The sequence below is a fragment of the Excalfactoria chinensis genome, chromosome 9, assembly GCF_039878825.1.
Source record: "Excalfactoria chinensis isolate bCotChi1 chromosome 9, bCotChi1.hap2, whole genome shotgun sequence".
In the NCBI taxonomy this organism is placed as follows: domain Eukaryota; kingdom Metazoa; phylum Chordata; class Aves; order Galliformes; family Phasianidae; genus Excalfactoria; species Excalfactoria chinensis.
Window position 1 is genome coordinate 18022598 of NC_092833.1, and position 24035 is coordinate 18046632.

The following is a 24035-nucleotide window of genomic DNA, read 5'->3' on the forward strand; positions in this document are numbered from 1 at the left end:
TGGGTCAGCCCTTAGACACTGTGTGCTCTTCACCTTCATAGCCCGACTACTTGTCATCTTAAGGCATGATCAGAAATCAGGGTACCACGGTCCAGTTTCATTATTAGCGACCTCATTCTACATAGACGGAACCTCAATTGCGCATTAATGTACTGGTTCACAGAGAAAACACTCTGAGGATGCAACGTTATAGAAACCACTCTGCAAAAATTCTTCCCTGGGGCTCAGCAGCTGTTCCTCCAAGGAAGGGACATCACAACTAACCAGCAAATTCATGACAGCTCTGTAAAGCACCGGACATCCTTTGAGACCAAACATTTCATGTCAATCTGTTACAGTAACTCTGCAATATTTTTACTTAAACTATTTTGCCAAGCTCCAAAGCAGTTTCACTTTTGAAAAGCCTCTTATTTCCTTCTGTCTGCACGCAATTTCCTCAGCAGGAGTAAAACGTTAACTGTACAAACAGATTAATCAGTCAAAACTCAGAGCGCTTCACCTCAAATTTTCACTTAAAATAATACTTAACTAGTTAAACTTTTGTTTTTAGGTATTCCTGCCTGGATTCTCTTACCATATCCAAACAAAAAACAACATAGTTGAGCAAAGGCATTAGATCACGGCTGGCAGCATAGAGCTGTTTCCATCACATTAACTGTGTGATTGCAATAGCTACGTTCAGTTAGGGCAATTTCAAAGATGAAGAAAACACAGGATTTCACATGTCTCTGTGAAACATCCAATACAACCCTCAGCCACAAGAGGAGGCAGCTTTAAAATACGCCTGAGAATTAAATCAGAAGGAGTTTCACTTCAGCTAATTCAGACCATCCAGATGAAAACACAGAGCTACAAAACTAACTCAGTGCAACAAAACCCAAAGCAAATTGTAAGAGATTTCCAGTTTGGTAATGCAAAATATTTTACTTCTTAAGGTGTAAATAGACAATGTGCAGTGACAATAACATCAAGATGGCAACAAATACCCAAAAGGTTATTTACAGGATATTTCACCCATACGGAAGCCTTTAATTTGCTGGGAAACACTGAGGCAATCTCCAGCAAGGAGCAATCTGCAGGAGATGCTGCCTTAGTGGTGGTCAGCCCTTAAATGAGGTCTAGAGGAGGTGGAGTCAAGCTCCATATCGGTAAGACAACGAGGTATGCCCATATATTGAGGGAGACTGAATATACTAGGTACTAGTCTGAGCATATTTTCATTAGAAGTTGTGTCCAAATGTTACGTGCATTATTAAGCCTTGAAAGGAAGAAAAACAAAGTCTTCACACAATATCCAGTGGGTTTTTGTTCTTTCAGCCCTTGTTGTCTTCCCCCCTAGGAATTTGCTGTGTTCTGATCAGCCGCGTCACAGAAAAGCTGCAGAACTGGGAATTTCTTCTGTGTTTCTGCAAGAGTCACTGTCAAGAAGCAATAATAGCTCACTGAGTTTCCAACAGATAATATTGTTATACTCCAGATTTGCCCTCCCCGACACGCACATCAGCCCCCAGGGGGAAAAGCTGTATCATAAAAACGTTTAATGGACTTTTCCTAAGCCCGGCGATAGAGCAACGACGGCGCTGGCCTCAGGGGGACGAGCGACCGCCTCCCGCTCCTCCCCTCTCCCCCGCCGCCCCGACCCGCCACTCAAAATGGCGGCGGCCGAAGCTCCTGGAAGGGCTCTCCCTCTCCCTCCCTCTCCCCTCCCCCTCCTCCGCTCCGTCACTGCGCACGTCACGGCGCTGCGCGGCTCCCTCCCTCTCCCTCCCCGCTCCCATTGGCCGCCGGGCGCGGGCTCCTCGGCCAATCGGCGGGCGCGGCCGGGCGGCCCAGAGCGAGGCCGTCCCTCTCCCCCCTCCCCCCGCTCTCGCCGTTCCCGGCTCCCGGCACGTTCGGCGCCCGGCAGCGGGGCAGCGCCGCCCCGAGCAGCCCGGCAGCGGCGCGGAGAGAGGGCTCGGCCGCTGCGGAGAGCGGCCCGCGGTGGGTCGGAGCTACAGGGCCACGGGTCCGGGAGGAGAAAAAGGAGGAGGAGGCGGAGGAGCAGCCGCGCTCCCTCCCACCTTCCCCCCCGCCATGGCCGACAACGAGAAACTGGACAACCAGCGGCTGAAGAACTTCAAGAACAAAGGCCGCGACCTGGAGGTACCGCCCGGCGGGAGGGGCCGCCCGGCCATGGCGGCGGGAGGGGGGGGGCGGCCGTGTGGCGTCTTTCCTAATCCGCCGGCGAGGGGCCCGCGGCGGGGCCTCGGCCTGCGCCGCCCGCCCAGCGAGGGAGGGCCGGGAGGAAGGGGAAGGGAGAGGCCGCGCTGCGCGGTCGGGCGCGGCCGTTGGGCTCCGCGCTGGGGGCGGAGGCGCTGAGGGGCCGCGCGGGGCGGACGGCGCTGCTCGGTGCTGTCGGTGCGAGGCGGGGGGGCGCGCCGGGCTGGCCCTGCGGGGCGGTGCGCGCCCAGGCGGCGCTGAGGGCCCCGCGGCTCCGCTCGGCCCTGGAAAGCCTGAGTCAGGGCAGGGCCCGGCCGCGTCCCGCCGCGCTGCTCCCCGTGGGTACAGCGGCTCGTCGTCTCCGCTTGACGCTAAACATGGTTTTAAACCGCTTCTTGTCGTTTCTTTCCTTATCCGGGGCAAATATCGCTCTCGAAGCGAAGTGTGGAAGCGGTCGTGGGCTCAGCGTGCGGTGGTGAACTCGTGGATGGGTTCCTCCATCCCTATCCGTGCTGCTCCGGGACTGAATTAAAGGAGGGTTCCTGCAGCAGATATTCCAATCTCTATGCTGGGTATCAGTTTCGCCCATCACTCCCGGCCCTGGGGAAGGCTCTGCTTGGTGATGTCGTCAGTGTGAGGCCGTGGTTGAGCTCAGGGCTCTGGCCTTCACGTTCTCTTTATGTTTGGCCCCGCTGCGTGTCCCTATGGTTACCGTGACACGAGATCCTGGTCCTCGTGCATTGCTGAGTCCCCTGTTCATCCACATGAAAAGTAAAGGGCGCGTTTATATCGCTATCACTTGTGAAAGCATCACCCCTGTTTCCCACTCGAGGTGTTACCGACTCCTGTTTGATCAGGCTGTTTATTTTTGAGTTACAACGTCCAGTGGTGCCAAAAAGAGGTAAAAGTAGGAACAATTGCCACAGTGACTGCTCTGTTGGTAAACACAGAGATGTGTCCGTGGGTCCTCGGCTTTGTTGGTAACTCCTCGTCTCAGATGGTTTTTTGTGTATGAATGTTTTGTTACTGCTAAATAAACAACTGCAAAAGAAGTGAAAGTTGGGGAGGACACTCGGGGATGTACACACAACATGAAAAAGGAAAGCAGTGTGTGGGGGAGAACAACACAGGAATTCAGCGGGGTTTTCTGTCCTTCGGTGCCTCCATGCTGAGGGTTACGGCAAGTCAGCTCAGTGCTCGGGAGGAACGTGCCCAGTTTGTCTTATTGTAGGTGCTTGTGAATGAAGGAGCAGGCAGTCTCTAGTACTCCTCTGAATCTGCTGATGCATTTCAGTGTCCTGCGCAGTGAAAGGAGCGCTCTCAGGCCGTATTAAATTTGAGATACTGACATCTATCCAACAAATCTTGGAACTTACGTTTGCTGCCTAAAATAACCGGTGTGGATGGTTATTTTTCACACAATGGCTCAGGCTCACAGCTCTGATTCTTATTTTCTAGCTGCTTTTACGTTGCATTTTGCATTAGAGCTGAGGTATTGCTGAGGTCCTCTCCGAGCTAAGTATCCTGTGGTAGCAACAGTTGCTATTCAGCCCGTTCATGGCACGTGTGTTCCTGCCCAGCTTTAGCTGGAAAATGTCTATTTACTTCACGTTGGCAACCAGTGTTTGATCTTTATCTCTTCCCCTCATCTTGCCTCCTTCACTCCTCCCCCATTAACCTCTGCTAAAATCGTGCTTTTACCCCTCGGTTTGTTATTCAGCACTAGTGATGTTTCTTTTCCATGACTGTTTGCCTCCATTTGCTGCATCAGACAAGCCATCAGATATGCTAGGTGTTATTCTGGGGGCATGCTGAGTTACTGGGCAGTGCTGGGGGTAGCTGCAAAGTACAGACTTGAGAAGAAAAGAAGGTCTGTGCTTACAGTCAGTGGGCTGACCATGGCAAGGTGTTGAACAGGCAGCTGATGCTGTCGCTATGTACTTAGCTTGCGGCTGCAGGGAAGTTATTGTGCCTTGCAGCTCGCAGGGGATTTCCAGCATTCTCAGACATGCTGAGCGTTTCTTTGGCTTTTTGGATTCTTAATACTGGTTTTATTTTCACTTTCCAGACTTTCTCAGTGGGCTTCTGAAAGCATAAGGGCGGTCCTTGAAGGAAGGAAAACAAAAAGACACCTTTTACATAATAATATTTAGCATAATTCCTTCATGCACTGAAGTATTGGGTAAACATGCGTGCATGGGCATGTTATATTGTAAACAATTGCTGCCACGTGTTTTAAAATGACAGATTGGTGACAACAGTAGGAATAGAGGGATTCATTGTGAGCAGGAATACAAAATGTTTGCTTGTTCTGCCTTTTGATTTGTAGTACTGAATAAAGGAATAGTAGAAGGCTGATTATACTCGGTATCTGAAGAGCCGGTGGCAGGAGAGAAACAGGCTGCAGCCACCACGAAGGAAGGCAGGATCTCTGTGTGGCAATGAAGATTCCCACTGTAACACACAGGGTGCTGCTCAGCTCTTCTGGGACTTCAGTGTCAGCGCCAGAAAGGGGAAATTGCACTTCGGTAGCTCAGGGGTGGCCTTACAGAGCTACAGGAACGGCCGCTTCTTACATCCAAAGCCCAATCCAGAGTTCAGTGAGTGCTGAGCGACTTATGCATTTGTTAATTACTTGGAAAATTAGCTATGGTAGCTTTCACTTTTTTTCACCACTTCTTCAATGAGAAACAGGTTTTACTTGGCCTTCATTTTATTCTTCTCCTTTGAATAAAAGAGGATGAGTTGTTTTTCTTTCTGTTTATTGTGATACTGAGTTTTATTTTCCAGCGTTTGCTTGTTGTACAAATGCCTCAGAATCAAATCTTACGTCTTTCCTATACAAAGAATAAGTGAAAGCTCTTCCTGGTGTCTGCAGCAGGCACAGATTTGGGAACGGGTTGGTGTGCACTAATTGCTGGGTGCTGCTACAAGACTCTGGAGTGCGGCCTTGCTGGTGGAAGGGAGCTTTGGGGTTGGTGCTTTGTTTCATCAGGTGCTGTGTCTTATTTTGTTAATCAATGCACACTGCAGCGTTGAAGTTAGATTGGCATTTAGGTGTTTCTGAAATGGCATCCGAGATGTATTTGATGCAGATTATCTCTCTGGAAGTGCTGGAGGAAGCCGCAGGGTTTGTCCACCTTTTCTTCCCTGAGTTGCCTGTACGGTTGGGTGAGATACTGAGAATTGCTTTAATAGTGCCAACACAGAAGTGTCAAACATTGGAGCGTGGTAAAAACTGATGCGGGTGTGATGCAGGGTACTTGGGAACAAGCAGCCCAGTGGCCATCGAGTCTGAATGTTTTCCCATCTGCTGTGTCAGGACTTGTAACAGTTGCCAGTGGAGGTCAGCGGGCTTGTGACACAAGGGTGTATTTGGGAACACCAAGGAAGCTTCAGAGCATTGGAAGGAACACCCTGAGATTCACACCCTGAGATTCACTGGCTCCTCCAGGTAGTTGAAGCCTCTTGAACCTCTTCCATAACCCGCACAAGGGGGTTTGTGTGAGATCCTTATGGGAGAGCTGAAGGAGAGCAGGAATCTCACTCCTATGAGCTGGTTAAAAATAGGTCCCGTTACGCTGACTTGCAGTTCTGTGAGGAAGCTCCGACGCTTTGTTGTTTAAAAGAATCATACTGAGTTACTTGTTTGTATAGAGCATTTCAGTTGAGTACACAGCTTCTCCAGGAAAAAGCCAGAATGGCAGCATGTGCAGAGTCATTGCTTTTTATCTTTTTATTCCTTTGGACTGAGAGTTCCCATTGTAACTCTAAAGTGGAAAGAGCTGAGATGCGTTTTTCTGGTGGGACCTTGTGGAGATGGTTTACTTTAAAACTCTGCAGCGTTTTTATGGGTGATGTTGAGGGCAGGCTTTACTGCTGCAGTCTGCAGGTGAATTAGAATTAGCAAAGGAGGGAAATAATGGATAAAGGAGGGCCCAAGTCACTGCTTCGGATTTTTAACAAATTCAGACGTGAGCTTACATACAGCTCCAAAGGGCAGCCTTACTTTTGTAGTTCAGTGCCTTTTTAGGAGGAAGTTTTTCCCCCGGAGGGTGGTGACACACTGGAACAGGTTGCCCAAGGAGGTTGTGGGTGCCCCATCCCTGCAGGCATTCAAGGCTGGATGTGGCTCTGGGCAGCCTGGGCTGCTGGTTGGTGACCCTGCACACAGCAGGGGTTGGAGCCAGGTGAGCACTGTGGGCCTTTGCAACCCAGGCCATTCAGTGATTCTTTTATACCTGTGAGGCTCCTTTGTCATTGCTGTGGGGGCTGTGCTGGCTGCTGTGGGAATGGAGCAGCCTTCTCATCTGCTCTGTGGGCTGCTTCCTGAGCAGCAGGGCTTGGAGGTGCCTGGTAGTGTCCCCTTCCCCTGCTCACCCATGGGTTCTATGTTTGCAGACCAGGCTTGTGATAGTGTAGAGAGAAGCAGCTCTGCTTTAAACTGCCTTAGCAATTGCACAGTAGATGTGCCTTTGGCAAGGCATTTATTTACTAGAGTAGGAGAAATAGGTGAAGTTCTACCGTTGTTTGTATGCAGTCAGGCTGTCCTGTTGTAGGTGCACAAGTAGCTGCTCAAGTGAAATATTTCATGACAGCAATCCAGCCCTGAAGTGCACAGAGGAAAGAATGAAGATACGCTGCTCCGTGGTAGGGTCAAGTTCTTGAGAAGCATGGATTGGAGAAAGAAGTGCAAGAGGCCTGAGGGTGTGTTAGTTCTGGGTAGTGTGGCTGCTGGGCTGATGGGGCTGAGCTGTCCCTGAGCGTAGGGCCTAAAACTTCTGTATGGGGCACTGCTGGGGAAAACGTGAACGTATCGGCATGCTGCAGCTCACAAAAGATTGTACTGATAAGCTGAAGGGCTCAGGAGTGATTAATGGTCAGAAAATAGCCTTTATGGTAAAAATGTTAGGAGCTAAATATACTGAAAAAAAGGGTAGCAGTGGTAGGTTGATGAAAATAGATTTGATTACTTGATTTCTGATGTAGAGCAGAATGAAGTGACTGAAAGAGCCAGATGAATTCATCCCGAAGTGATGCGGTGGAGCAGTTGCCAAGCAAGGAGCGTTCAGAAATCTGTTTCTAGAAACTTGTAAATGGAGCTTGCTTGCTAATGGTTGCGTTAGTGCAAGGTGAGACGGCTTCAGAGCAGTTCAACAATCACATCAGATCTTCTCCAGAGCCGAAGGTGACACTGGAGAATGCAGCTGTATGATGCCAGCTGCCAAGGAAGCGGTGCATCTTGATTTCTTCTCTTGGGGGTGATTTCTGACAGACAACACAAGTTTATCCCAAGTGTTGCTGTTATTTGGGTTTCTCAGAGCAGCCTATTCCATTTCCAGCAGTGATAATTGTACTGTGGAACTCCTCCGCTTCATCTCTTCCTTCTTGTGTGTTTTCCTTTCCTGGAAGGCAGAGCAGTGACAGGCTGAACCAACAGCAGCTTCATCAACCCAGCGCTGTTTGCATAGAAAGTGACTCCAGGGAGCCCTGCTTTGAACTGCTCTTAAGAGGGACTTAACTTTGGTTTGTCTTTTGTGCAGAGGCTTCTGCAAGTCCACGGCATTCGGGTCCTTTTCAGAACCAGAGGGGAACTCAGACTGCCGGCCCTGTAGCTTCCTGTTGGTTTTGTTTGGGGTTTTTTGTTTTGTTGGTTTTATTTTCTGGAGGAGGATCCTTTTCCTTTTCCAGTGGTGCTGATGGGTTCGCAGGGTTTGGAAGCCCGGTCAGTACAGGTCAGTACAGTGACTCTGGGTTTTTTTCCAGGTAAAGAAACTTTGTAAAAGTTGTGCCCAAGAGTTTTTTTGCTCCGAGTATCTGTTTCAATTCCACTCTTTTCTCCCCATTTCTGTTACATTTGTGCATATGAGCTTGTTCTGAATGAGGGTTTGCTACCACCGAAGTCGTAACACTGTTAGTTGTGACTATATGGCTTTTTAAAAGCCTTTATACTTTCATTTCCCTTTATGGTTGGCTTCCCAGCAATGCAGTTTCCCACTCTTTTGAAACTACGTAGTCCATCTCACTCTTGGTTAGCAACAGCCTTTCACCTGTAGGACAAGGGAGAAAACTCAAACAGGAGAGATTAGGGTTGGATGTTTAGCAGCAGTTCTTCACCCAAAGGCAGTGAGATCTTAGGCAGCTGGAGCTGCTGGGTCTGCCAGCCCGTGGCCACCTGCACAGAGCCCATCATAGGGAAAGGGAGCTTATCTGCATCCAGGGAATACTCACTGTTGACCTTGTGTTGTTGACTTGACTTTTTACAGGAGTAAAGTTGAAGAGGCCGAGCAGCGTTGAGGTCCGCTATTAATTGTGGCTTCGATTGGCCTGTTGAACATCCTTTAAAATATGCACATTTCCTGACTGCTGGCTTTGGTGCTTTTTAGTGTGGCACACTTTGTACTTGGTAGTGACTCTTACCTGGCACATCTTTGTGCTGCAGATGCATTAGGTACATTCCTTTACTTTGCCTTTTATTTAATGGGAAGCTGTTGGCTTGCAGGTGTTCCCCACTGCTGTCCTCTGCCTGTTTCAATCCTGACAAAATGCATTTTTTTGGCCCTTCAGTGATGAAAGGTTCTGCCTGCAAAGCAGTTTAAGGCCATACTTTCTTTTCCATTCTCATCCCTTCTTGTCCCCTATTCCTTTTAACTCCTTCCTTCAAGGAGGTGCAGTGCCTTACCCAGCGCTGAAAGCTTGGGTCTGATGTCACGTCCATTCCTTTCATTCCTCATTTCCTCTCATTCAGATTCTGAAGCATAGGATAAACTCACTGTAGATTATTTTCTTTTTGTTTACACCTTGCACAAGTTAACTTTTGCATGTTTACATATTTTTCCTGAAGACTCTAAATGGAAGATAAGGAAAATGCATTTGTTCTTCCTGTACTGAGGGTTTTATGTGGATTTTGTTGGATGTTATTTTTTCAGTTATAGTTTGGTTTTGCACATTATAGTTCAGCTGTACTTATTAGGACTCTTAATTTGAACTTATTAATAACAGTTACCCAAGGCAGGGAAATAACTGTTATGGTTGAGACTTTATGGCTTTCACATTCCCTGTGCCTAAGCCTGGAGGGAGGTCAGTGCTGAGTGTGGAAGTGGCAACTGCTGGCTCAGGGTTTTGTCCTCATGTACTCTGGTGATGTTGTTTCTCCCCCCACTCAAAGAACACCCACAAGTAATCTTGAACTGAGAAAGAGATACAAATATCAGGCAATCCCAGTTGCTTTCTGATAGTTTGCCTTGGCATTGTTATGTTTTACGAGCATCATCATCTGACATTCCCTTCAAGGTGCTTGTTTGTTCCCCACTTGGGTTACTTCACCTCCTCTTGGATTTGTTTCAGTAGTGACGGTGAAATCTGGTGTGTAGAAGTGCTGTTCAAAGTGCATGAAGTTGAAAATAGTTGGGCAAAACTTAATCACTTGACCCAGGTCCAGATAATAATGTACTTCTGTTTTGATTCTTTTCAGACTATGAGAAGACAAAGGAATGAAGTTGTCGTGGAGTTGAGAAAGGTGAGATGAACTAGAATTACTTGTTACTAAATGGGGCTCGGGGATGCTGGTTACTTTTAAATAAGTAAAATGCTTGTGTGCAACTCTGTAGTCCACAGAAAACACCTTTCTTAAACTGCTTATCTTTACTAATTCTGTGGAGGTGTCTTGGTGTAGAAGGAAGCTGTGAAGTTACCATTCCCAGTAATAGAAGTCTCACATTTAAAATTGCAGTTTTATTTGTAGTCTTAAGAAGGTTTGTAATTTTGAAGATTTTGAAAGGCTTACCATTTTTGGTAAGGACTAGGGGGAATGGCTTTTAAGCTGAGGGGAGGTTTAGGTTAGCTATTAGGAGGAGGTTTTTGGTGGTTTTGGTCTGGTGGTTGGCGGCCCTGCACATAGCAGGGGGTTGAATCTAGATGATCATTGTGGTCCTTTTCAACACAGGCCATTCTATGTTGTGCTTTTTTTCCTTTCCAAATCCATAGACAGAAAGCTATTTTCTTTCGCAGAGCAGCAGTGTGGATAGAAGATACAGCTGTTGAGAACTATTGGCAATAAGATGACTTTTCTCTCAAATTATAGCTTGAATTACTTCAGAAAACTTAACTTTGTGGAATGGCCTGGTCTCGTTACAAATACTAACAGATAAGTTGCAGTGTCAGCACTGATGGATGTACATATGAAACTCCCAGAAGGAGTGCAGTTACTGCTATAGCTAAAGCTAGATGGCATTTTTATCAATAAAAAGTGAGTTCCAAGGTGTGCTTCCCTGTACAGCTGTTACTAACTTCTGGAGCGTTGGAACTTTTAATAGTGTCAGTGAAGACACACCTATGATGCGGGTTTCAAAAAGCTTTTCTTAACACTCCACACATCCCCTAAATGTGATTTCTTACGTGTTTTTAAGAACAAAAGAGACGAACATCTTCTAAAGAGGAGAAATGTTCCCCATGAGGATATCTGTGAAGATTCTGATATAGATGGTGACTTCAGAGTGGTAAGAATCAAGTCCAAATCATGTCTTTTATTTTTCCCCTTAGAGGTTGCTAATTGCTGACTGTTTCTGTATCTTTTTTTTCTCTAGCAAAACACTTCTTTGGAAGCAATAGTACAGGTAAAAAAAATAAAAAATTGTTGTTCTCACATAATTTATATTGTGTCGACAAATATGGGAAGTCTCATTTTTCTCTTATTTTAGAATGCTTCGAGTGACAACCAGGGTATACAATTAAGTGCTGTGCAAGCTGCAAGGTAAGAAGACGCTTCTCTCAAATGTACTGTTTTCATTCTTCTTTCATTCAGCCACGCAGCTGAATTCAGCCAGTGTGTATTCTAGCTTAACTAAGGAGAGGATGTCACTCACTGACATAAAAAACCAAATCCTGGATGAGTAGAATTTAAAAGAAAAGAAATAAAAGCTGTCATCTTCAAAGATTTCAAAACTTATTTTCTGTTACTAGCTTTTGTTTTAGTACAGTGCCCTGTAGTGCAGTAAGATGTGCCTAGCAGGACTATGAAGTCTTTACCTTTTAAATGCAGAAGGAACTGGCATAGTCCTTTTTGCTGGTTTTGTTAAGAGGGCTTCTCTGCAGTTGTGTATGTTGATAATTTGAAGTTCTACGAGGACAATTGTTAGGAAGGTTTTAAGTCTTTATAGAGAAGAAAACAAGTGCTTCTCAGCCTTGATCTGCGCCACCCTTTAGTCTAAAGCTGGAGCAGGAAAGAGGAAAGAGACAGTGCTCTTCCCAAAACCTAGAGCTTTAGTTGGTTCTTGAAGTGAGAGTTCTCTTCCAGTTTGAGCAGGCGGTTTGTGAATAGCCTGCACTGTGACTATTTTCTCACTGAACAAGAAGAAGAAACAAGTTTCTGCTGTTCCCTTCAAAGCAGACAGGATCTCCTTATCTCCCTTGTTGGGTGGGGGAGGAAGAAGCTGCAGGAGAGCATAACTGAATAATTCAGATTATATTACTGACTAATTTTGAAGCGTTTTACCAAAGAAAACATGGTCACTAAAACAGGTAATGAATGTAATAGCTTCAGTGTTCCAGTAGTTCAGTAATTTCAGTTTTGAGACTTAGTTATTTTCCCTTTAGTGTTGAGAATAGTCCTGTTTTGTGTTTGAAGTAGACACTGGGGAGGACAGTTTCTGCCAGAAGACAGCACAAAACTGGAACAGTTTGTCCAGAATGGTTGTTGAATCTCCCTGCTTAATGGTTTCCAAAGCTCGGCTACACGGAGCCATGGCTGACCTGACGTAGTGTTATCAGGAACTGTACTTGGAGCAGGATGTTGGACTAAATGACCTTCAGTGATCTTTTCTAGTCCTCGCTTCTTGTTCTGTGATTGTTGAGTTTTGTATTTTCTTATTTTCTCAAACAGGAAACTGCTTTCCAGTGATCGCAATCCACCGATTGATGATCTAATAAAATCAGGAATATTACCTATTTTAGTGCACTGTCTCGAAAGAGATGACAAGTAAGTGTTTCTACAAATCCAAGCATTGCTGTGGGCACTCCTAGTGTTTAGCTGACATGCCTGTGTGTTGTGATTGAAAACTCATGTTACAATATATGTCTTTTTTTATTTCTGCAGTCCTTCTTTACAGTTTGAAGCTGCGTGGGCTTTGACAAACATTGCATCTGGAACCTCTGAACAAACACAGGCCGTAGTTCAATCTAGTAAGTCCACTACTGTTTGATGGTTGATAAAGCATGCACCATAGCTTCCACAAAAACAAGATTTAAATGATAGTGTAAAGAGCATCGCATCCACACTCCTGTTTCTCTGTATCTCAAGCATGTTCACCAGTCCACGTGTGATAGGGTTGGTCCTTTCATGCGATAGCCAGGTTGGTTGAAATTGAGTTGTCAATCACAGGCCCGTCGCTGAAGGACCTGTCCATGAAGTCTCCTGCCAGAAGTTCTACTTCTTCTCTGGCAAGCAGCATCAGTTGAAGTGCACACCTGCTTTTGTTCTTCATTTTCTCAGATTTTTAAATTCAGGGTTTCCTGATGGTGAGTAATCTCTTCTGGGAACTCACACTATTTTAGCAGAGTTGGTATCTGCTGGTTCTCACTTCTCAAACATAATTTAAAAAAGCAAAGTCTCCCATGGGGGGATTTCCCATCTAATTGTGGAGACAGAAGAAAAGCATGAACCAAGTCTAGAGAATACTTCTCATGAAACGTTTCCTAACTTGAGTTGAATAAAAAACACTAGCCTTTGTGATTTGAGGAACCTGAAGCTTGGGAAGGAGTTTGTCTGGTACTTGGAATCTGAGTTACAAAGCAAACTGTCTTCTGTACTTGAAATGTGGAAGGAATAAACACACAGTAAAGCAAGGCTTTGCCTAAAATCCAAGGAAGAAATCCACAATTGCAATACATGAGACACTGTTATCTTTGATGGATAGAAACAGTGTCATGTTGCAGTGCGTGTTGCTGATACCATTAAGCATACTGCGTTTCCAAAAATGAAAAGACAGAATTATACTTAATTTTGTTTTCCCCGACATTACTATCATGTATTGACTTTTTTAGTGCTACTTGGAACTTTATTCAATGTAGGAAGTATGCAGCTTTTCCAGTGTGCAGAGTGGCTTAAACAATGCAATGTCAATGTTTTGTGCTTTCTACAGCTGAGTGTTTGACTTCAGTGATTGAAGTAGATCGTTTCTTTTTCATTTTTAGTGTTAAACAGTTACAAGCTTCTCACAGCTTGTATGTTGTTTGCTTTATATTTTAAAAATACACCTATTTCTTAGTTCTTAGCACCATCTTGGCTGTTAAGTGGCTGGGTGGATTTCTGGGTGAGCAAATGGTGCATTCTTCACCACTAGTAGTGATGTGGTGGGAGGACAGTGTGTAAGACTGCAGCAGATCGAATCCACATCCATCCCTCTTTAACTATTTTGCAGGTCAATAATCTATTGATTTAAGCTGGCTAACTTGAATGGGTGAGGTTGGCTGTACAGTTACTACTTCTGCAATTGGTTCTGATAGAAAAGTTAGCACTGGATTTCTATATATAATGAGTGTAACTCAGCTTGGAGTTCTGACAAGCTTTGGTAAATTTTTGAGATTTAAAACAAATTCAATGTCTGGTTAATTTAAGAGTTGCAAGCTCAATAAGAACAAGCAATAAATGAAGAATTGTTACAGTGTTTTACTTCAGTGTCACCTGGAAAGCTGGTAGAGCTTTGACCAATACTCAACCAGGGGAAGAAATTGTCACAAAGTTCTTAGACTTTGAGTTCAGTCATTTTGTCTTTCCAGATCTGTGTTCCTTAACAACCGCGTGCTGTTTTGTTTGTATCTTCCAGATGCTGTACCACTTTTTCTGAGACTGCTGCATTCACCTCACCAAAATGTTTGCGAACAAGCTGTGTGGGCTTTAGGCAATATCATAGGTTTGTGTTACTCCTGCCCCTAACAATTGCTGAGTTCCTTTTGAAAATGAATGAATTATAGCTTGGTAGCATTTTTGTATCAGAACTTGTATCATGTATCTAGTGTGTACACCCCAAAGCATATCATACATGCTTTCTTTGCAGGTACAGGAAAAGGAATTATTGTCAAGCAGATGCACAGATTGTTAAAATGAAAAGCGTCTTGTGTTGGGTTTTGAAATATGGCCTGACCTCACACATGCTATATTGAGTCGTAGATAAGTTGTGATCATTCAGTCTTTAATTTGACTTCTTGTGCACAGGCTTTAGGCAGTGCTTATAGTTGGTATACAATCCATATTGCAGCTGTAGTGCTTAAAGTTCTGATTTCTGACATACTGAGGTTTTCCTCCATCTGACATTTTAGAAAGGCCAGGTCTTAAGAAGCAAGCCAAAAAAAGTTTGGCGAATCATCACTCCCGTGTTCAAGAAAGGGAGAAAGGAAGACCTAGGAAACGGTGGGCTGTTGAGCCTTGTTGTGCCTTAAACTTCGTGTGCATTTTTTGTTTGAGTCTTAAGTGTACATAAGTCAGACTGATGCCCTCATAAGTGTGAATGCTTAAGACTGGCTGGATCCAATATGATTATTAATCTGATTTAGTTGTTCGTTTCTTGGATGCATGCAAAAGCAGTTGCACAGATTTGTCTTCCAAACAACAGGGCACAGGACTTGGGTATAAACTGGTTTTGACCACTTGTAGAGAATCCTTAGGTTATCATTAGGGATTTGGAGTGTATTTTTACATTAAGGTGACAGTTTTGTGCTATTATTTTCCTGCAAACTGAATGGGATGACCTTTGTTTTCTTGCTCTTGTGATTTGTAACAGGTGATGGACCCCAATGTAGAGATTACGTTATTAGTCTCGGAGTAGTGAAACCGCTGCTGTCCTTCATCAGCCCATCTATTCCCATAACTTTCTTAAGAAACGTTACTTGGGTCATGGTCAACTTGTGCCGTCACAAAGATCCTCCTCCGCCGATGGAAACCATTCAGGAGGTGACTGAATTGCTCACTGCAATTAAAGCAAAGCTGAGTATCTGAATGCCTTAAAAATAACGATGAAATGATTCTTTTTCTCTTTAGATCCTTCCAGCCCTCTGTGTTTTAATTCACCACACAGATGTAAATGTAAGTAATGTCGCTTTGAGATAGTTGTGTGCTTATTTTCATATTTGATTTTAAGCAGCAGTTATGATTTTTGCCTGGTCTTTTTCTCCCTAGCTTTATAATTATTTACTTGAATGTACTTCAAGAGAATCAGCTCTTCTTCATTCAGAAAGTTCATCCTGATAACAAAATAGTTTGATTTTTCTGTAAGCATTCAGTAACACATAAATGTAGGGGTTTTATGACTACCACTTGAGCTTGGTACTATAACAGAAATCTGTGCAAATGAGAAGAAAATGTGAGCATCTGCTTATGTGTAAAATGTTAGAATTGCTAGCAACTATTAGCAACTATCACGTTACTGTTGCGTCAGAAGTTAAATACTAACCTAACTTAAATGACTGACTCCACTGAAATTATGAAATCGGTCAGCTTTTTGCCTAAACATGAATCAGAGTTAGGAGTTCTGTCTTTTAATAAAGTTATAGCTCAGTTGGTGATGTTAACAGCAACAGTGATTTACCAAAATGTTTAAACATATTTCAGCTATTTCGGACTTCCATAGAGTGGGAAACATTAAGTTTGTCAAAATAGGTTACAGACAAGATTCTGCTGCATTACATCAATTCTCTCTTCTGAATGGTGATACCTCCGTGCTAATTACAAATACATTTCTTCTTATATTAGATTTTGGTAGATACAGTCTGGGCCCTCTCATATCTAACGGATGCTGGCAATGAACAGATCCAGATGGTGATAGACTCTGGAATAGTCCCTCATTTGGTTCCTCTTCTCAGTCATCAAGAAGTGAAAGTGCAAGTGAGTTCAGTTAATTATTTTTAAGCGTCGCTCAATATGCAGTGCCAGAGAAAGTAGCCAGTTTCTTTTTACGGTCCACATTGAACTTTAAGGAGTACTCTTTCCTATATGGCACATCATTTACATAACATTCTTTGCCTCTTTAACTGTTAGAAGCTGTAGCATATGCTCAGTTAGAAAAACTTTTGCTCTTTCTGTTTAAAGGAAATGTTTTGTTTGCATGAACTGAAAGTGTTTTGTTTCAGACTGCTGCGCTGAGAGCGGTAGGAAACATTGTCACTGGTACCGATGAACAGACACAGGTAGTTCTGAATTGTGAAGCTCTTTCACATTTTCCAGCACTTCTGACGCATCCCAAAGAAAAAATTAATAAGGTATGTAATGCAGAGTTTGTGTTTGATTGATAAATCCCTTATATTTGGCTGAGCTGGTTTGGAGTCCATATAATGTCATTACTTGGATCTCTACCACACCACTAATTACAAAATGCCAGTGTACAGCAAGAAGGATGATGTCTTTTTTTTTCCCCCCTCTTGAAGTTAACAACCATAGGAGAATCTCTAAGGAACTACAACCTTGTCCCTGACAAGAATGGTGGTTTTCTGATTCTTCTAAATGAATTCCTATGAAGTTAATTCTTTATCTTGCAGTTTTGATGGTTGACATAAAAGTTAAAGATATTGATACGTGAAATGTCATCTTAATTAAACTGACTCTCTTGGAGGTGATGAAATGGAGATAATTGGATGTCTCTTTGAATGGAGTGTGTGTGAGGAATGGAGTCAGATTGGGGAGGGGGGTGAGGAGGGGGGGGAGTGTGTGCATGCATGCTTGTATAGAAGAGGCTTTAAATGGGGGCACTGATAATGAAGTGCTGATTCCGGAGTGCATCTGAGGCATGTTGTTAAATTCTGGGGTCCTACTTTCCAACATTGCCGATGATTAAAGCCCAAGACAAGCTCACCAAGACAAGCCTAGGCATCTTAAATCTCTAACAGGATCATTAATGAAAATGAACCTGTGATCTGATCCAAGAGACTCAGTTGAATGTTTAAATACAGAAATTGGGGAATTGAATCTCATTTTGAAAGAAAGCTTTGTCCAGAATGTCAGGCTAAATAAGTTGAAAGGTTGAGCTGTTGGAGCAGGTCCAGAGGAGGACCAAGGAAAGATGATCAGAGGGCTGGAGCACCTCCCCTGTGGGGACAGACTGATAGAGCTGGGGCTCTGCAGCCTGGAGAAGAGAAGGCTCTGGGGGAAGCTGACAGTGGCCTTACAGTACCTGAAGGGGGTCTGCAGGAAAGCTGGGCAGGGACTTTGTATGAAGGCAAGTAGCAACAGGATGAGGGGAAATTGTTTTAAACTGGAAGAGGGAAGATACAGACTAGATATTAGGTAGACATTCTTTGCTGTGAGGGTGGTAAGGCACTGGGACAGGTTGCCCATTGAGGTTGTAGATGCCCCCGAATGTAAAATGTTGCTGATGGAAATAAAATACAGAATACTGTTTGAATTAATTTCTCAAAATCTTTTATTTTTCAGGAAGCAGTGTGGTTTCTATCTAACATCACTGCAGGAAATCAGCAGCAAGTTCAGGCAGTAATAGATGCAAACCTTGTTCCAATGATAATACATCTTCTAGATAAGGTCAGATAATAAGAAGGATTTAACAGTTCATTTCATTAAGTGGGGAAAATGACACTGAGTTTCTTGCTTCATGCTTTACATCATACTGTAAACTTGGGAAGAGAGACTGATAAACCTTACCTTTGGGCACTTATTGCAAGATGTGCTACTGTTTTGGACAGTATTTTGTGAAGGACTGCACAAAAATGCATGTTGTGTGTACTGGGGAAAGGAGCAAATCCACCCTTTGCAGTTCCTTTTAGTCTTGTTATTTATTTTTTTTTTCCTCTTTGTAAAGAGTGGGGACAGAAATCTTTGCCCGTATATGGAACGAATAGATGTGGATGGAGAGCAGTAGTTGTAGAGTGTAAGTTGTGAGTTTTGCTTCAGAAACGGCAACACGCTGTATGTATGTGTGCTGCTTACAGCAATAGAAGCCAGAAGTACCAACCTTGTTTGCAGCCAAGACAAAGATGGAATGAACTTGGGGTTAAGACTGAAGAAGTACTTTTTCCCCCTAAGTAACAAATAACTGTTTCCAGATAGAATTGTGGTCTCAATGAGGTCATTGAGGAATGAGTTAGGGATTAACCTTTCTGTTTTGTAAACTTGGTAAGGAAACTTGTTGACTAACTTCAGAGGCAACCAGTTACAGTACGTACCATATACAGTGCACACAGTATGTTTATCTAAGCAAACATTTGGCTCTTATCTCTCACTGTAACATGACAACTGTTGATAAAGAATGTGAGAGACGAGTGCTTCAATGCAAGCAAGTTTCTAGTGAAAGATATGACATTCCTGTGCAGAAGAAAGCAGGGCAAGTTAAAGCTTTGACTGCATTATAATAATTCCAGTTCTTATCTGACATAATTTCTATTTGCTGTTGTATTTTTAGGGTGACTTTGGTACTCAGAAAGAAGCTGCTTGGGCAATAAGCAATTTAACAATCAGCGGGAGAAAAGACCAAGTGAGTCAAACCTTATGAGCAGACCTTTTCCACAGCAGGTTTAGGAGTGAACTTAGGTTCTGGTTTTGGATTGGCTGTATCGGTGGGGACTTGGATGGAGGCCCCTCTGCTAGGATACACCTATAGCTATGAGCAGCTGCACACTCTGATAAGGATCTTGATCATTCAGCATTAGTATCTTTTTGCCATTTTTTGTGATAAAAATCTGTTAACTACGTATAATAATTGCATGTTAACTCAGAATATTAAATTGTGTCATTATTTGAAACATGAAGTTCAGACTTTCCTGTTGCTGAGGAATTTCCACAACCTGCTGTTTGTTGCAGCAGTCTGCCTTTCAAAACGTATTTTTAGCATAATTTGTAAGTTTACTCTCCTACACTTTAAATAAAAAAAAGCAATGAAGTGTGACTCCTACAGACTGCTTTTATCCTGCTGGGTCACTGTCAGTGTTTTGACTCCCTTACATTTGTGTATGTTTGTGCCTGTGGTGCTTTGTCTCTGTCGCACTGTTAAGATCACTGCCTCTTTCTTTTTGTATCCTTAGGTGGCATACTTAATTCAACAAAACGTAATTCCTCCCTTTTGCAATTTGCTAACAGTAAAAGATGCACAAGTTGTGCAAGTGGTTCTGGACGGACTAAGTAATATATTAAAAATGGCTGAAGATGAAGCAGAAACCATAGCCAATCTTATTGAAGAGTGCGGAGGTAAGAAGTTGGGTTGTGTTTATACTGTTTTAAACACACTGTTGAACCTCCTGCCGTGTGTATCTGCTGTGGGCTCTGTGTTGGCACAGATATTTTGCATTTTTTTTGGTTACGAAACAGCATCATCTTTTTCTGCCTGTTTAAGTTCGTGTTTGAATAAAACATAAAACATGGAATAATTGGCTTATGGCAGTCAAGTTTAGTAGGTGACAGGTATTCTAGTAATGCAGTGTGCTTGACAAATTATCTGTAAAGGTATGGATAACTTGCTTACCTTAATCAGATGTGTGTCTGGGTGTTGTTTGTTTTTAATGGGGGAATAAAATAGTAAGGCACACAAGGTGCAGAAATACAGCTTTATTTCCTTAATTGCTGTCAGACATTCTGTATGCTGATCGCTATTTAGGTTGACCAAAAATCTTCCAGGATGAAAGAACAGTGGTACTGAGTTTGGGCACAAGTAAAAACTGAGATAACATTGACATGGATTGAATCTTAAAATACAAAATCTTGAAAGAGGGAGAAAGCTTAATTCTGTGGGTGGCAGGAGGGAGGAGAGGTGTTCATGCCTGTGTTGATCAGAACATTGAAAACATGGATGCATGCTTCCCTTGTGTCTGCCAAAACATTGTATGCTGGAGCTCGCTGGTATATAATCAAGCTACAGATCAGTAAGCGATGGCATATGTGCTACCAAGAGCATATGGATTTGGAATGTGATGGGTTGTGGCTACAACTGTGAATTGAGGGTACAAACTACTGCTTAGTGCCCCCATCTCCCCCTGCCCTTATTTCCAAAGACTGGCCTAACCACTCGAAGTGAGAAGGGATCACTGTAATTGTTGGAACTGGAGTTCTGTGTGACCTTTTTTGGTCTTGTAGTGCATATTCCAAAGGCTCTAGTACCTTTTTTTCTTGTCTTTAAAGCCTTTTATGCTTCAGCATGTCAAGTGGGTTTAGCAGCATCTGAGTTTTACTCTGTACCTGGGTTTGTTTTTAGTGATTTTGTATGATGGGACTTTAAGGAGAGGGAGGGATATTGTTTTACTTCAGCTTAGTGTTTTAAGTTGACTGTGTTTTTTGTGTAGGCCTGGAGAAAATTGAACAGCTACAAAATCATGAAAATGAAGACATCTACAAACTGGCTTATGAGATCATTGATCAGTTCTTCTCTTCAGATGATGTAAGTGAGAGAGAGTTCTGACATCTGCTTTTGTAATCTTTTGTTTTCTTTCATAAATATGATTCAGGAGAGAGACAGCAGCTCTGAAGCCTGGCATTTGTTGGGTTGTTCTCCACCAGAATTTTTTAAGTCTATCCAATTGACTGATACGCACTTAAGGTGCTGTTGCACATTGGTAAGCCCACTTTGCAGAGTTATTTCTTGTCGGACTCACAAGCATTCAGGACATGCCATGTTCTGCAGCCATGCTACTGGAGAGCACTGCTCAGTGGGTTGCTTATCTTAACACCTTTCTGCACATTTTGTTTATTATTATCACCAACCCTTATATTACAGACCAACCCTTTGGTTTCAGAGTCTGTTGTTAGTATATATGATTAACTTCCGATTCAGTGAGGAATGAGCCCTTCTGTGAACCTGCTGCATATCTTCTATTGCTTGTGAAGTGTCCAAAGTGGGCTTACCTAATTTAAGCCTCTCATCTGTAGGGAATGAAATACTAGGCTTCAGGTAGTTCTTCTAGCTGTCAGCTTCTGAGTTTGGTATTTCACATCTGCTAACCCACTTGCTGACTTGAATACTGAGTTCAAGGTTCGATTATTAAGAAAAATGTTTTGAATGTTCTGATAATTTCAGAGGTGAGTACATGTGCGTGAGGTGAAAGTAGAAACGTGCTGATGCGTAGCTTTCATTTTAAACATGCAAAGTAAATCAAACAAAGGTGTTTGATTTCTGTGCACTTTATGTGTAGTGAGTATCTTTTATAGTTGGAAGGAGATGTAACGTCAGTCTGCATCATGAAATGAGGATTTCCTACTTGGTTGAACCTATCTGGGGAGCATATTATTGCAGAAATGGTTAAACTATAGAACATACAACCATCATCTGCATCTAAGGTTCCTTTTTTAATGTTAGTCTGGTTTTTAATATCAACAATAGGTCCTTCTTTAGGAGCTCAGATTCTGTGTATATAGCGAGACTTGGAATTTAATACATTGCCAGTTTGGCAACCTGTGCACTACCTACTTAAGCTGAAACTGCTATTTCAACTTGCTCTTTGAGTAACGTTGGTCTCTTTGTAGGACCAGTGACACTTCATAAGCTCACAAACCAGTATGATATGTGACTTTTAAGATGAGAGTACCAGGTGCTATCATGCAGTGTATCTACTAAATCTAAAGCGTTTCAGGTTAAATTGTTTCATCATAATAGCACTCCCTGTTTGGGGGAGAAGATTGAAAGAAAGCTTGATGCAATGAAGGGGATAGGTGGAGAGAGAGAGCTTGTCACTCAGTGGGTCTGTCCTTCTGTTCCTTCTTATTGTATTCTTGTTCTTTTACAGATTGATGAAGATCCTAGCCTTGTACCAGAAGCAATACAAGGCGGAACATTTGGTTTCAATTCATCTGCCAATGTACCAGCAGAAGGGTTCCAGTTTTAGAGTGGTATTTTGGAGGTTAGGTACAATGCAGCACTGAATAAAAAAAAAAAAAGGTTTGATCCATCAATCTTGGCTCATGGGATCCGCTGCTGCATTAAATCGGGAAAGAAAATGTGAAGATTTCATTTGGAATCACAGAAAAGCCCAAATGAAGTCAAGATGGCGAGTGGGTGCGAGTGAGAATGAGTGGCAAAATGTAATGAAAAACTTCACACTGAATGCTTATTTAGATTGTTCAAAGAAAAAGGGCTACAGGTCAAAGATCTTCAGTGCCTGAGAAGGAACAATGACTTACTAGAGCAATTGGGGGGAAATGCAGTACTACCATCATCAAGCCTTGTAAGCATAAGAGAATAGGATGCCCATATAAGTCCAAGGAGAATGAGCCCAGGCCTTGCTATGAAGCACCGTGTGAATGGACAACATTGAATGAATGTCTGGACTCGATGCTGTGGAGCCAGACTTGTTTCAAATACGGGGCTCTTCAGTCATGAAGCAGACTCCTAGTCCTGGAGTGGCGTGTGTACGAGAGTATGGTTGTGATGCTGTATGTGAACGCATGCAAGCTTGATTCGCCTTCAGGGGGCTGATAATAAAACCTAGTAAATCATCAAAATGAGTTCATAAGTGTTAACTTACACTGGACACAAAACCAAGACCGGTTTAGCAGCAGACTCTGGTTTACTCCTGCAGCCTGTGTTTCTTTTTTTTCTTTTTTCTTTTTTTTTTTTTGTTTTCCCCTCTTATTTTTCTTTCAGTTATTTTTAAGTTCTTTCCTGTATGGCTTATTAGTTGTTTGTAAAGTCAGAATTTCAGGAAGGCTTCCCTGTGCATTTGCACCAGATGAATGTTTGATGTTATGAAAAGCTTTCCATATCATCAAAACTAATTTGTAGATTTTTGCATGGAAAAGATCATACATTTCCCTTCAGATAGACTGTGTTGCAGTACACAAGTTACCATAATAGTAGAAAGCAGTAAAATGTGGTAATAAAAATCTCATCCTTTTCATTTTCAAAGATAACATGAAGACCTTTGCATGTGGTAATCTACAGCATAGCTCATCTTTAGATTTTGTTGAGTCCTGTAACCAAATGTTTCCGTTGTGGTAGAATACCGTGCTGTGTTTCAATGTTACTTGTTTTCAAACTTTGTTTTCTATGAAAATGATATGGAAACTTCTAAAAATGGAATTTGGTGCATATGTACTGCCGAATAAAGACCGAAAAAAGAGGTGTGAATAGATGTACAAATCAAGTCATGGTTTGAACACCTTTAATATGCCTAATCCAATTGTTTTAGACTCTTTTTATCTTAGATGTAGGCAGCCATGAACAATCTATTTTGAGCCACTTTAGAGAGAACTTTGTATTTTTAAAACTTGCACAAAAGCGATGCAAGTGTTTTTATAATTGGAGTAATGCCTCAGTTTTGAGGTTCTGCACACTAAATTAAAGGTGATGTTACAAATTTGTACAAAATGAACTCTTTATAAGGTGGCTCATTGTAGGAAATGCTGTGCCTTCCCCTTTGAGCACAAGTGTTGCATGAACAACAGTTTGCTATAATAAAACATACCAGATTAGCCACCATTAGCATCTATATCTACCTTGTGTTTTAAAATCAACTGGTAATTCTGAAACACTGTAGAATGGATAAAGATTATTTTGTGATCATAACTCTTTGTTGGACTAGAGTATTTTTGCAGCATTCCTTGTCATCAGAAACATGGTTAAAGTTTAAAACTAGAAGCAGCGGAAACTAGCTTGTGAAATTTATCCAAGTAGAGTGCAGGCTAGGCTGTCTTGGGGAAATAAACATTAAATCTTGCAACAGTATTGTACTGAGCGTGTCTTTTTGTCTTACACCCCACTGTTCTCCAAAAGGTGCTGATGCTGTAGGTGATGCTGATGGGGTGTGTGTGTGTGTGTGTGTGTTTGGAGAAGAGAAATTACTCTTTTTACTCACACCCAAAACCTGTAGAACGATGTGCTGGAGGAGATGGCTGCCTTGTTGGTAGAGGTAAGAGG

The 24035-nt window shown here is 42.9% G+C and overlaps 1 protein-coding gene and 1 non-coding gene across 2 annotated transcripts; both read left to right on the top strand.

The window, feature by feature from the left end:
* Positions 1–1777: 1777 nt before the first annotated feature.
* Positions 1778–23847, top strand: KPNA4 (karyopherin subunit alpha 4). The gene is made up of 17 exons (XM_072344334.1): positions 1778–2142; positions 9674–9718; positions 10608–10697; positions 10785–10814; positions 10899–10951; positions 12080–12175; positions 12293–12378; positions 14022–14108; positions 14976–15145; positions 15233–15277; positions 15944–16075; positions 16321–16449; positions 17618–17722; positions 18600–18671; positions 19219–19381; positions 20470–20564; positions 21907–23847. The coding sequence occupies exons 1-17, from the start codon at positions 2074–2076 to the stop codon at positions 22003–22005; spliced, it is 1566 nt and encodes a 521-aa protein (XP_072200435.1). The 5' UTR covers positions 1778–2073; the 3' UTR covers positions 22006–23847.
* On the top strand, positions 16795–17109 carry LOC140256487 (small Cajal body-specific RNA 7). The gene has a single exon (XR_011904754.1).
* Positions 23848–24035: the final 188 nt, after the last annotated feature.